At 38.7% G+C, this 13,846-nt stretch overlaps 1 protein-coding gene across 3 annotated transcripts; it reads right to left on the bottom strand.

Annotated features, from left to right (window-relative positions):
* Positions 1–1,051: 1,051 nt before the first annotated feature.
* Positions 1,052–13,540, bottom strand: wdr3 (WD repeat domain 3). Of its 3 annotated transcripts, none has more exons than XM_060876164.1 (27): positions 13,422–13,540; positions 12,840–13,028; positions 11,525–11,734; positions 11,275–11,393; positions 11,036–11,114; positions 10,761–10,856; positions 10,343–10,441; positions 10,076–10,177; positions 9,864–9,961; positions 9,675–9,776; positions 9,344–9,574; positions 9,092–9,185; positions 8,886–8,987; positions 8,377–8,462; positions 8,148–8,286; positions 8,012–8,068; positions 6,653–6,753; positions 6,254–6,365; positions 5,851–5,985; positions 5,583–5,633; positions 5,427–5,492; positions 5,244–5,336; positions 4,652–4,702; positions 4,380–4,423; positions 2,032–2,160; positions 1,390–1,483; positions 1,052–1,310 (listed from the first exon to the last, which is right to left on the bottom strand). In XM_060876164.1, exons 2-27 carry the CDS (start codon positions 13,011–13,013, stop codon positions 1,155–1,157), a joined length of 2,820 nt encoding a protein of 939 aa, XP_060732147.1. In that variant the 5' UTR covers positions 13,014–13,028; positions 13,422–13,540; the 3' UTR covers positions 1,052–1,154. The 3 variants fall into 3 exon arrangements, with proteins under 3 accessions (XP_060732147.1, XP_060732146.1, XP_060732145.1); XM_060876163.1 differs by having other exon boundaries at positions 12,840–13,034; positions 13,422–13,536; XM_060876162.1 differs by lacking the exon at positions 13,422–13,540 and adding an exon at positions 13,232–13,381 and having other exon boundaries at positions 12,840–13,034.
* Positions 13,541–13,846: the final 306 nt, after the last annotated feature.

Raw genomic sequence — 13,846 nt, 5'->3', positions numbered from 1 at the left:
GGCTGATAAAACAAGACCAAAATATTACGTGCTCTGTGTTCCATATACTCATATGTTGTTTAGTAAAGTAGACCTGTAACCTGTCTTCATGTCCATCTCAGACCAGAAGCCAAACACAAGGAAACATAACCCTGCCTCACAGGAAGCACCAGAGACTGCATAGCCTTGGTTAAATTAGCAAGACAGCTTGTCTTTCACATATGATCCAAGCTGCTGCTATTACACAAGTGCATGGGCGCAATTGCATCCCGGGGGGGACGGAGGGGACATGTCCCAACCCCAAAGAACCCCCCACCCCCACCCCAATCCGAAGATTGTCCCCCCCAAAAAAATTATTAAAAAAATATCGCACTCTCTATTGTGAAAAATATATGTATTCATACCTAAATAATTGTGTAAGTAGAAATAAAACAAACGCAAAAAATGCATTTAGAAACAGTTGAGTTCCCCCTCCCCTTCCTCACAGTGGTTTGACCCACTGCCTGCTTTCCCAGTTCATCTCACATCTTCATTTTGTGTATCTGTCCTGTAATGTTTTGTCTCGCACTGTTTGCACTTGGTTGCACATTGTGGCTAGGACAAGTTACTTTAAGTCCTTAGCTCTGTCCTTAGCTTCTTGACTTGACTTTGGAACACTCTTCACTCCTGTCTTAGCTTCTGTTAGTGATATGCACATGTTAATAAAGCTCTCCTGATCATTTCACCACAGCCCTTTATCTGGAGTTAGAAGAATAAAGCAGAATCCCTTCTCTTCTTGGGTGATAGAAATATGGTGAAAAATCCCAGTGGTGGTCCTCTGCTCTGGTGACAGCTCTGACATGTTTCTACCCCCTGAACCCACCCCTGCACCCTCTCCACCAATCAGCACTGATGCAGGAAAAGCAGGGGGGGAAAAAGAACAAAACCTATATATCACCATTTGTCCAGTGCCCATTTCTTAACACTGTGGATAACATTAATAACTATAATCTTCACTGCACCTATGGGCTCCTCCAATGATTTAAGAGATATTGCAATAGATCATGTAAAAAAAATGAATCAGACAAAGGGCTTGTGACTGAAATCTTTTAGGAAAAAGTAGAATTTGACAAACAGAATTCAAATCCATGCTTATAAAAATTTTCTATATGGCCTGTTGTTTTCTGCGAATTGATTCATGTGATGGTCAGTATGGTTCGTTCCCTCTTTCTTCTCTTTCTCTTTTTCTCCTCAAAGCGATCTGTGGCATCAGCAAAGAACATCACATCTTCTTTGCTCTCAATCTCCCGCTGCAGGAACTGAAGGCCTGCGCTGTTAAAGCCCAGAACATCCTGAGGCAGAGGGACAGAATGAGTAAAGTAGTCAGTCTAACAGAGACAGCCTTGCTTGTTAGCGGTGAGACATACGTACCCTGATCTCCCGCACTTTAGAGATTGTATTTGTCCTCAGCTCATCAATGACCGACAGCAGCATTTGGTTACTGGTGATCTGCCCAAAGTGGATTCTTCAACAGAATACAAGCAATATGTTATATAGTTAAGACATAATAAGTCACATGTGCATTGCTTATTCCATTCAGCTTCAGTGAAGTGTCTTGCTGAATACAGCTGTGTACAGTTGTGTTGTGTTTAAATTGTCACTCATTTTGATGTTTACAGTTTATTCATTCATTCATGATTTAATGAATAAAAGCTAATGGACCTAAAACTGATTAGAACAAAATCATATTTTTTAATACACTGTATGGAAGCCTTTGATATCTATTAAACTCAGCAAGTGTGTATTTTTAAAGACCTGTCAACATAAAAAGGCTATAATATTCGACAGTTTGTGCTCCAACATACGCCTAGGTACAACTTTTTATATTATTCTCAAGAGTGCAGCAATCTATCTGCAAGGCTTTGTTAACAGACTAGGTTTTATGTGGAGAAAACATTTAGACTTAAATGTTTAGAAGTTTTCAAAAGCAGACCTTGCTTTTTTAAAAGCACAGCACAAAATTCTATACTAAATGAAATCTTGAGCCCAAAATATTTGGGAGTTTTTAAATACCTGAGCAGGAAGAAGAGGCAGCGGCAGACCAACTCTACCTCCAGACCCTGTTGAATGTAGGTGTTTAAGAGGGAGAGCAGATCAGGGATATAAGGAAACGGCAGCACCAGCAGCGACACCTCCAACTCACTGAAATTCAGAAGATTTATCACCACTTATAAAGTAACAAGCATTAATCTTATACATTTAGGTCAAGTCAAGTCAAGTCACTTTTATTGTCACATCACCACAGCACATATGCCTTGGTGAGTGAAATTCTTAGGAGCAAACTCCGAAAATTGCAGAAACAATTTAACATACAGATACGAATTGACAGGTGAGAATGTGCAATTTGCTCATACATACATTCAGTACAAAATGTGTGTACAATATGTACAATTAACAAATCTAATCTTATAATTTAAGATGTTAAATACAATATTTAATACGATGTTTAATATGTTTAATATACAGTTGAAACCAGATATTTACATACACTTCAGAAAAAAACACTTATTTCTTTACTCTCATACATTAAATCACAGTAAACTTGTTCTGTTTTAAATCAATAAATATTAACATATTTTTTGCATTTGTTAAATGTCAGATTCGAGCGAGGGAGAATTTTTATGTATTTTTATTATCACTTTTCATCAAAGTCAGAAGTATACATACACTTCCTTAGCATTGGTGGAATTGCCCCGAAACTGTTTCACTTGGGCCAAACGTTCTGGGTATCCTTTCACAAGCTTTCTACAATAGTTTGCTGGAATTTTGGCCCACTCCTCTTGACAGAACTGGTGTAACTGGGTCAGGTTTGTAGGCCTTCTTGCTCGCACTCGCCTTTTCAGTGCCGCCCACAAATTTTCTATGGGATTGAGATCAGGGCTTTGTGATGGCCACTCCAATACCTTGACTTTGTTGTCCTTAAGCCACTTTGTAACTAATCTGGAGGTATGCTTGGGGTCATTGTCTATTTGGAAGACCCATTTGCGCCCAAGCTTTAACTTCCTGGTTGATGTCTTCAGATGTTGCTTTAATATATCCACATAATTTTCTTTTCTCATGATGCCATCTATTTTGTAAAGTGCACCAGTCCCTTCTGCAGCAAAGCAGCCCCACAACATTATACTACCGCCCCCATACTTCACAGTTGGGATGGTGTTCTGAGGCTTCAATACTTCGCCCTGTTTCCTCCAAATATACCGTTTATCATTATGGCCAAACAGTTCAATTTTTGTTTCGTCAGACCACAGGACATGTCTCCAGAAATTAAGATTTTTCCCCCCCCATGTGCAGTTGCAAACTGTAGTCTGGCTTTTTTATGGTGGTTTTGAAGTAATGACTTTCTCCTCCCAGAGTAACCTTTCAGCTCATTGCGGTACAGTATTCGTTTTACTGTGGATAATGACACTGTCTTACCAGTTTCAGCCAGCATCTTCACATAATCTTTTGCTGTTGTCCTGGAGTTGATTCTCACATCTCGCACCAAAATACGTTCCTCTGGGACTCAGAATCCGTCTCCTTCCTGAGCGGTATGATGGTTGTACATTCCCATGTTTTTTATACTTGTGTATTATTGTCTGAACATGGGACCTCCTGGCATCTGGAAACTGCACCTAAGGATGAGCCACACTTGTGGAGGTCAACAATTCTTTTTCTGATGTCTTGGTGGATTTCTCTTGATTTTCCCATGATGTCAAAGAAAGAGGCTCTGTGTTTGAGGTGTGCCTTTATATGCATCCACACGTGTGCCACCAATTAACTCAAATGGAATCAATTAACCTATCAGAAGCTTCTTAAGCTCAGAATGGATTCATCTGGAGTTTTTTTTTTGTTTAAAGGCACGATAAACTTAGTGTATGTATACTTCTGACTCTGATGAAAGTGATAATAAAAATACTCCCTCACTCGATTCTGACATTTAACAAATGCAAAAAATGTTAATATAATTAAGATTAAGATTTAAAACTGAAAAGGTTTACTCTGTTTTAATGTATGACAGTAAAGAAATAAAAGTTTTTGTGTTTTTTTTAGTGTATGTAAATATCTGGTTTCAACTGTAAGATGTTAAATACACTCTTCATTATGATTCACACTTCTGTAGGTAAAGAACTGGAGCTTTAACTTTATCTTCACAATTCCTTCTTTGTAAGTTTCTTGAAGAATTAAAATATATATAACACAAGCTACATGGTTTATGGTTGGTTTTAGTAATTACCGTTAAGATGATTTTGTAACATTTACATTTTACCTTTAAGTTATTCACGCTGATGTAAATGGTGAGTACATACCGATGTATCAGTGCCTGAACAATATGAAATGCTTGCATTCTGCACAATGTGTTTGAGTGAGAAATGTTCCCTTACCTGGACCGAACCTTCTTAATGACATCCAGAACATATCGAGAAGGCTGTGGGGCATCCGAGAAGAGGCTCGTTAGTATACCATTAATCCAGGAATTTGCTGCTTTTATTACAACTCAAAATGCTTGTGTGCTGACTCTTTATTTTTATTTTACCAGAGATTGTCTGTATAACTGGTGCTTTTAGAATCAAGACCTAGTTCTTTGTTTGTGTTGCGGAAATCCAAACAAAAATGTCTGGATCATGTACTGTATGTAGTTCAAAAATTTTCTTACCGAGATACTTCCATAAGCCACAAGAATCGGGTTCATCGTCGGTGGAGGTAACTGCAAGAAAAAGTGGGTTAGTAATCAAAGGGTAAAGTGCAAAACCAGCATTAAAATCTAGAGATCAACACTGCAGCATGCAGACACTAGTTTAATATTCGGAGAGGAGTGTATATTGTGAGCATGTGCACAGCTCAGGAATAGAGGTCGTGTCATGTTGCACTTGGGACAGATGTGTTATAATGTCAGACCAGATGTCTTCCTCGCGATCTGCTCCTTACAAAGACTGGATGGAAACAAGCTAGATTAGCTGTGACAAATTAACACCTCATTTTGTAGGAGAACTCTAAATTTGAAGACCTAATCCTACACAAATAACTTGTGTCTTGTTTATTTCAAGTAACTAAAAAGGCAAGTAAAACCTTCAGTGTTTGTTTCATCTCAAAGACCTCTGAAATGCTGCTTTTATAGCCACACAAGAAAAAATATAAAAATTACATACATATTATACATATTATTTAACCTAACAGTAAGGTGGATCTTCACAGCATGACATCACATCATATTCCCAAGCCCTGTTTGTATGGAAGATGAGCCGTACCTCCTTCCCTGCCGCCTCACAGGCAACCTTGTGCTTCTCTAACTTCTTGCTCTCCTCTTTGTAGAGCTCCAGTGCCTCCATTATACGCTCCGCCTGGATGGATGTTTTTGAGAAATCATTCAGAACAAATAGGAAAAAAGAGATTCAAACTTAATAAATAGGCAAAGGTTCTGGCTAACTCACAGCTTTAACTGTCTCTATAGTCTTCTTCCCTGCAGGCTCGGCCTCGCCTTTGGCCTCGCCGGGGACCTGGATGAAACAGGAAGATTAAGGTTACACCTGTTTATATTTTTAAGAGAAACAGAAAAGCGATTTGTACAGACCGAGACTATTACATACCACAGGCTCATCTCCTTTGGCTAAAGATTCTTCAAATTCTGCTTCTCTTTCCTGGGAAAAGTCAGATATCCAGAATAAGTGAAATTTGTAATTGTCCAGAGTTGTCCAGTGACATCTTACACATGCTAAGAACTTATACTAATCATTATTTTTATGCTGTGTTCTGATTAGCATAAAGATTACAAAGGAGGGATGTATTGCATTTATTAGCAAGATGCTGTGGTTTTACCAGGATTCCATGATCACCATCAGTGCTACAGCCACTCACCATCTCTTTCTCCTCCTCTAGGATAATAGGCTCCCTGGTTCTCTCCCAAAGTCTGAGGGACTTATCATGAGAGGAAGAGACAATGTGGTCTCCACTGGGACTGATGGCCAGGCACCATACTTCACCATGGTGTCCCTAAAAAACAAGGCCCAGAAGTCGAATGTTAAGGAGACTAATAAAGCCTCTGTACAGGTGTGTTTCCTTCAGTTTCTGTATTGACTGAAGCTGAGAAGAAAATAACACAATTAACCATTGCTGCCTATTGACTGTGTTCTGTTCATCACACATTTAGCCCTAAAGTCAGTATCAACAGCCTGCATTTTCGCCATGTAACCCAAAGTATAACCATTCACCTCTAACACATGCATATGGAAAATAGCCTGTTCTGTTAGAAAATAATCACCTCCAGGGTCTGGATGTGTTCAAACTTATCAGCATCCCACTGTTTGATCTTTCTGTCCTTTCCGGCTGTGAAAAACAGATGGGTTTTGGGGACGAACTGAAGGAACATTACACTGGAAAGAGAGAAGAAGGCAAATATTGACCATCTGGGATGACATCATCATCATCATTAACATCTTGGGAATTTTCACTAATACAGGAGATGAACACACACAAGAAGAGATAACAACTAACTAAAAGCAGATTGAAGGAAGGAAATGACCACGCTTATAATCTGACAGTTATTATTCAAGAGTAACGACTTTAAAGATGTTGTAAGCCAGGGCTTTTGGGATCAATAGCTATTCTAACAGTAAACAGAGGGACATAATATTGTAAAAGCAGCAGAAACATCTAGAACCTGTCATCATGTGCAAACATCGAGCGATGGCAGTCACCAAAGTCCAAACCCCAGACCTTCACGTTTCTGTCTGCTGATCCAGTGGCTATCAGTGCACTATCCTAAAACACAAAGAATTATCTTAAATGAACTTTATGCACATGCTTCCTATAGATATTTACAATATCCTAGAACATTTAACATACACTACAGTTATTGTGGATACTTCATCAGTTTTATGTTGTAGGTATGGGAGTTCAGTCAAGGTTCCAACTCCTGTGTATTATTAATATCCATACTAATACACAACTGCAGGCAGATATTCTACTAACATTAACATTCTTCCTATATCAAATTTGCCAGAATGCTGATTGTGAGTAAATGTCCAATATCCATAATAAACCAGAAAAATAAAACTAATTAATCCAGAAATGTGTGTGTGTGTGTGTACTAGAGGGTGAATGGATTTTCAAACCTCTCCTGTCCCATCCCAATCCCGAAAAAAAAAAACTTGGGGAAAATCCCATCCCGTCCCAATCCCAGAAGAATGACTCCCATTCCCTCCCACTCCCATGTTTTTTTTTTCTTTCATTCATTTAACCAGCCATACCAAAGCAAACATTATATTTTTATTTATATCAAAAGTATATTTGTGTATTCCCGGTCCCGCCCACTCCCGGCTGACATTTTTCCTGTCCCTTTCCAGTCACGTGATTAATAGTGATTTTGTTTCCCATCCCACGGGATTCCCATGGGATTCCCATGACCCGCGGGAATCCCGAAAAAATGTCAGCCTCTAGTGTGTAGGTGAGAATGTGTATGTACAAGGAGGGACGGAGGCCTTGTGTGTGATAGGAAAATAATCTACGATGTCTGATTACTGAATTGATTATTTTTTCAATAGCAGCACTACCTGAAGTGTTTTATACCTTTTCCTAATTACAGAATGACACATACTCATTTTATCCATTTATAGTTACATTTAATGTTAATGAACATCAGTGAAGCCTTTTTTTGTTAATAATACAAAAAAAAAAGCGGGGCACATTACTGGAAAACCACAAGAGCTGACTTCGAGAGAGCCGTAGCTGTGATGACAATAATTTTTAATCCGTTTATGAGTAGTGTCTGTCACATAAATCCCTATGTGAGCTGTTGCTATAGTAACTAAAACGTTATGAGTACATTAATAAACATGTGATTTGTCTTATAGCCTCCACTATTGTCTGACCTGCCATTTTAGGAAGTTAGTCAACACCGTTTGACCAATCAGAATACAGGATTAACCAATGCTGAGGTATAAATATGATAATAAACCATGATAAAACATTTAAGCAATTAATATCATTATTGTATATGACAGTTAGATGAAAGACTTACATGTGAAATGTCCAAACACAGCACAGGCAGTTTATGTCCATATAGAGACAGGAAAAACTAGAGAAAGAAACAGATTTTCAGTGTGATCATGCTTTCCTGACACAGACGTTCATATGCCTCATGCTCTTCTAAATACCTTTAACGTGTCTGTGTAGAATATTTTCACAGTGCAGTCGAGGAGAGAGACTCCCAACAGTCTCTGATCAGGACTGTAGCGCACACACAGCACATCCTCATCCAACTGTAGTGTGCGAGTGTGTTTCACCGTCAGTCTCCTGCAGTAATATACAGGTAGCAGTCATACACAAAGCCTTCATAAACAAATCACGTGAAGAGATATGGTAAGCAGACAAAGCCTTCCTCACTTGTTGGCTCCGGATTCTTTGTCCTTTATGAGCTCAAAATCCCAGAATTTCACCATTTTGTCAGCTCCTCCGGTTACAATTCCTCTCTGAACACACACAGACACACACTTCAGCATTTTTGCAAAAATGATAAACCTCTACATTATCATTTCTTTAGATGGTCCTCATTTTTATTGATGATGTATAGAAGAGGGACAAAGGAAAAAAACAGTTGGGTGTAGGCATTTTGCCGGCAAGGTTCGGATGCACTGTTGTCATGCTGGCACAAGTTTGGGTCCCTTCATTCAAGTGAAGGCAAATACGTTAATGTTACAATATAAAATGGCATTTAAAAAAAACTAGTGGCAAAAGTCTGGTGGAAAATACACAAGGGTGTGAGCCCTAATAGGGTACATGGTGTAGAACTACTGATTTTGCTTACATCTAGATCCTTTCAGCAATTAAATATTCAAATTAAGTCATTAAAGCATTCTGACAGTTGCACGTGTTAAAAGTACTCAGTCTAGTACCTGATCAGGAGAGAGACAGATGGACCACAGAGCTCCATCATGAGCTTCTGTAGTCTCCAGCAGGCTGCCTGAGGCCAAATCAAAGATCTGAATCTTTCCACTCTGTGAATGAAAAGCAGACTATTAGAGGCTATAAAATAGGGGAATCTATAATCCTGCTTCACTCACTTCCTAATCAAATAAAAGAAAAGGTTGTTGTGATGTACCTTAGTTCCTATAATGATCTGTCTATCTCCAGGCACAAACAGTGAGCAGAGCGCGTAATCGCATGCCATGGTGCGGATCACCTGCAACGTGGCCCTGGGATAGAAAAGATTTACTGTTAAACACCCAAAAAATACTAAAAGAAAGGTTCAAAATCAATCTGAATATCCATATCATGATTTCCTCAACACAATCAGGTTTAGATGACAGTAAATGAAACAGTAGACTTAAGCCTTAGATGCACTGAGAATGACCTGTTCCAGACTTTGACAGTGTCTCCAGAGGCAGACAGGATTGCAATGTTGTCTGAGCTGAAAGACAGAGTCCTGGCATCTGTGCGGTGGCCACCCAGGGTAAGTCGAGACGTCTTGGAGCCTGTAGGGTTCTTCTCTGTTGTCTTTAGACTGTAGGTCTCAACTGTGTTATTCTGCAGCAGCAGAGCCACTTTCATCTCCCCATTAGGAAACAGCAGGCAGTCAGCCGACCTGAAATATATAATGAGAGTGCATATATAAGTGTAAAATATATAAGTCTAAATAAAATATCTAAGACTATATCATCCATCTAATGTCGAAGAGCACTGACCTGATCTTAGAGGACGCTTTTATACTGACCAGCTTTTGGATCTCATCCGTCAGCTTGCGCTCCACAACTATATCTTCTGCATCAGCACCACCATCCTGAGACCTGGCCCAGAAACACCAGATATCAATAAGTTAAAAGGACTGAAAGTCTAATTTTTTTAATGGATTCTCTAAAACCCTGGTTACATACTTGGCCTTCTTCTTGGCCTTTTTCAGCTTCCTTTCCATTTTCTTCTGAATGTCTTCCTCTGACAGCACAGCAAAGATCTCCAAAGTGTTGTCAAGACCCTACAGATATAATTGATTAGATGAATCCCAAACATATTGCAAATGTGTATTTAAAATATTTACCTGGAAATAACTTTCATATGTAAAACAAAAAAAATCAAAGAATATACATACATGACATGCCAAGACTTTAGCTTTGGGATCGGCTATTAAGGACACAACCCGGTCTCTGGCTTCTCTCAGAACAGAGCCAGCTTTCGTACAGCTGAGGATTCTCTGTAAAAAAAAAAAAAAAAAAAGCAAAGAGAAAGGAAAACTGCTGTGAAGACCACGTCATAAAAAAAGCAATCGTGTAGTGCCAAGAAACAGACAAATGCTTGAAGAGCAATGCTGCCCTTGCTATAAATTAAATGAGTTATTATGTCAATGAGGAGAAATTACATCTTCTGGCACTTCATTAGGTTCTTCCTCTTCGTCATCACCACCAACAGCAACGAGACATTTGCCTTTCTTCTTCTGTGGCTCCCCTATTTCTTTACCCTGAAGAGAGTTGATGTATTAATGTAATTATTCAGCATAAACTAAACACATTACTAATATTTCAGTATTACTGCTACATACAGTCAACTCCAGAATAATCACCACCACACCAATCACTGTATAAAATAAAACACTACATGACAATAATTCAGATTTTAGACTGCTTTATGCTTTTAATATTGTATGCTTGTGAATATCTGAGGACTTGAATTTGTTTTGCAGCTTGTTAATTAATTAGCTGTGTTGTCTTTTCCATAAAATTGACCAACCCAAGGATTAAGCCTAACCCTAAGCCCTTTGGAATTATTTAAGTGCTTACCTCCTCTAGGTAATCGATGTCCCAGGCTCGGAGTTCACTGTCTGCAGAGCCAGTGAGCAGCCTGGTCTCCTGGTTCAACAGAACCATTCCCCACACCTACAGAACACAGCAGCCTTCATTCGTAATACAGCACAAAATACCATCCCATAGAAGCAGCAAAAAACTTAAGTACTTTACACTACGATACAAGCTTTGTTTGAACCTAAAATGATCTCAAAATGGCCGTTTAAATATGTTTGAATTTCTGACATGTACTGTGGAGTAATTCTGCTCACCTCACTGCGGTGTCCCACCATGGTCTTAAAACAGTGCTGGGTGTCCAAATCCCACCATTTTACAAAGCTGTCCTTTGAGCTGTGGTAAAAGAGGGCAGTATGTTAATTTCCTTATGAAAATGCAAACACTTATGCAAGTCTTTTTTTTTTTTTTTTTAATTTTCCATTTTATTGATTAAAGTTAGCTATATTGTTATATTACCTTGCAATAACTGTTTATAACCCTTGACCTGACTCACCTTGTGACAAGCACATTTTTGTTCTTTAAGAGCAAAGCTTGTGTGATGGCATCTTTGTGTCCTTTGAGTCTGTACAAACCAGACTCGTTTATTATGTCCCACACAATCACATCTGTGTCCTACAGGAAAAAAATATAGGATAATTTTAGCAGATTTCTAAAAAGTTCTAGGCACTTCTTATTTGCTTTCAGTAGCTGTTTCAGAAGAGAATTAACAATTTTGCAAAGAATGAATCAGCCTTTTATCTCACCTTGGAGCCAGTAACAAGTCGTGCTCCCAACGTGTCATAATGCATGACTGTGATAGCAGACTTATGTCCGTTAAAAGAGACATTGCTTTCACCATTTAAAAGGCTGAAGATCCGCACACTACCATCCTCATAACCCACAGCTATGTGGATACCATCAGGAGAAGGGCAGAGATATGTTACCTCATGCTTTTTCCCCTCAAGAATTAGAATCTAGAAAAAAAAAACAGTGAAATTGAATGAGTGAACCAGCTGAGTGTTCCTGGCAAAACACAAAAAACAACAACACATCATCAATCATTGCATATTACTGCAAAAGATATACAATGTCTAGTGATTTCCCTTTAAAACTAGCAAGTAATTTTTATTGTCATTTCCACCATATATATCTGTTGCAGCTATATGTCAAACAGTTCACGTAGTAAAATGAAACAACATTCCTCCAGGAACATGGTGCTATATACAGACAAAAAGCTACATCAAATAATAGGGATCTAGGGACTAGTACACGTGTGCACACATGTGCAGACAGTGTGAAGACAAGAGACTGCAAAATAAACAGTACAATATAGTCAGACAGTACACTACAAAACAGTAGTGCACAAAGAGCAGCGCTCTTCAGTAATCAGTAAAGACTTGTAGATAAGTGATATGAAACCCAGGCACTTTATTTTGTAAAGCATTCACCATTCTGTAACAGGCAGCATACTGGTGTGTTGTGTAAATGTTTATACATGAAAAATGTTAAGAAATATGTGTATTGGTCAGTCAAGACCAGTAGCTGTTCCAGTGCACAGTGAAATGAGACATTTCTCCAGGACCAGGTGCTACATAAAACAAAGACAGCGCTATAAGGACTTAGTAAGGTGCATCTACATAAAGTACATCTGTGCAAACTGGTGCAAACAGTGTGAGACAAGACAAACAAGACCGTGCAGGACAAGACAACAGACAGACAGGCAGTGCAGGACAAGACAGAAAATCAGAAAGACAGTGCAGGGCAAAAGACACAAGACATCACACAAAAGACAATAAACAAAAACAGTGCCGACCGTGTGCAGAAATACTGGAATGAACACATTATTATAGCAGCAGTTACATGAAGTATTGTGCAAAACAGCAATAGACTAAAATGTGAACAGTTTCAGTAAACAGCATGTAAACAGTTTGATATGATGGTGCTGTAGTGATGCATGTAAATTGGAAGTGTGTGCATTTGGTGTGGGTCATTGCAGTCCATACAGTTGATTGTGCGTGTGTGTGTGTGTGTGTGTTGTGTCTTTCCAAGACTGAAAAACTTTTCATTTTGAATGTGTACCTTCTCAGCTTTGCGCACATCCCATATGAACACATGCTCGCAGGCTCCTAGAGCCACATAGCGGCCATGTTCTCCTCCTCTCAGCCGCACAAACACCACGTTGGCCTTCTGACTGCCGATCAGACCGAACACTGCACTGGGCACGTAGCGTAGGTACTGTTTCGTCAACCCCATGATCAAGGCTTTCCCCTAACCCTCGAACAGAGAAGAAACATCATTACAACCCTGAAAACATTATGAAATTATACTAACCGGAAGTCTTATTAGACAGATCTAAGCATCTAACATTAGCTAACAAGCTTTGGGTCTTATCAGATATCTGGACGTGTTTTCAAAGTAGGAACACAATTCAGATTGATATTCTGTATCCGACAGCCATTTTAATAACTTACTTAAACGTTGTTATTTCTAAACTTTCGTTAAACCCGTGTGATTATGCAGTAAAGCAGAATGTTATGGTGAAGCTCGACGCTAAGGATCCATGGCTCCATTTGCCCCACGTGTACCACGTGATAAAGTTATCCAGTGTGCTAGGTTCCGCAAATAAAGTATATAACTTGACTTGATTAGCAATCCACCTACCGTTACAGCTTTCTTTTTAATTTAATAAGTATTATGTTTTTTTTATGAAGGGTCTAAGGAGAACGTCCATCATCCACACAGGGCAGACATGTGCGTTATTCAATAAAGTCTGAAGCAATCGAATAAACACATCGATTAAAATGTTTGATTACACTTTATGGGTTAATATGAGTATGAATAACTAATATGATTATGATTAACTAATTCAAATCATCTACATTGATGCCGCTTCTATTGTATTGTTATATTGTGTTTTTTTTTTTTTTTAACATTTTTCGTAAATTCGATTACTTTGGTCTTTCAGTATCCTGGGCAGTTCTGATATATGTCCTAAATGTGAGTTTCCTTCAACTCTAAAATGTGTTTGAACATATACGTTTTATTTATTTTTTTATTTCATATAGGTTTGGTTGCATTGGAAGGAT

Source organism: Tachysurus vachellii, chromosome 8, assembly GCF_030014155.1.
Source record: "Tachysurus vachellii isolate PV-2020 chromosome 8, HZAU_Pvac_v1, whole genome shotgun sequence".
In the NCBI taxonomy this organism is placed as follows: Eukaryota; Metazoa; Chordata; class Actinopteri; order Siluriformes; family Bagridae; genus Tachysurus; species Tachysurus vachellii.
Note: the sequence above shows the minus strand (reverse complement) of the source record. Positions and strands in the feature narration are given on the sequence as shown.

What these genes read in the sequence shown, in the direction of transcription:
- wdr3 (XM_060876164.1), bottom strand. Translation starts at nt 13,013, where the DNA reads ATGGGGTTGACGAAACAGTACCTACGCTACGTGCCCAGTGCAGTGTTC. An exon ending in AACACATCCAGACCCTGGAG is followed by an intron (nt 5,986 to 6,253) that starts GTGATTATTTTC and finishes CTTGTTTTTTAG; the next exon opens with GGACACCATGGTGAAGTATG. An exon ending in TGGCTTATGGAAGTATCTCG is followed by an intron (nt 4,424 to 4,651) that starts GTAAGAAAATTT and finishes GATGCCCCACAG; the next exon opens with CCTTCTCGATATGTTCTGGA.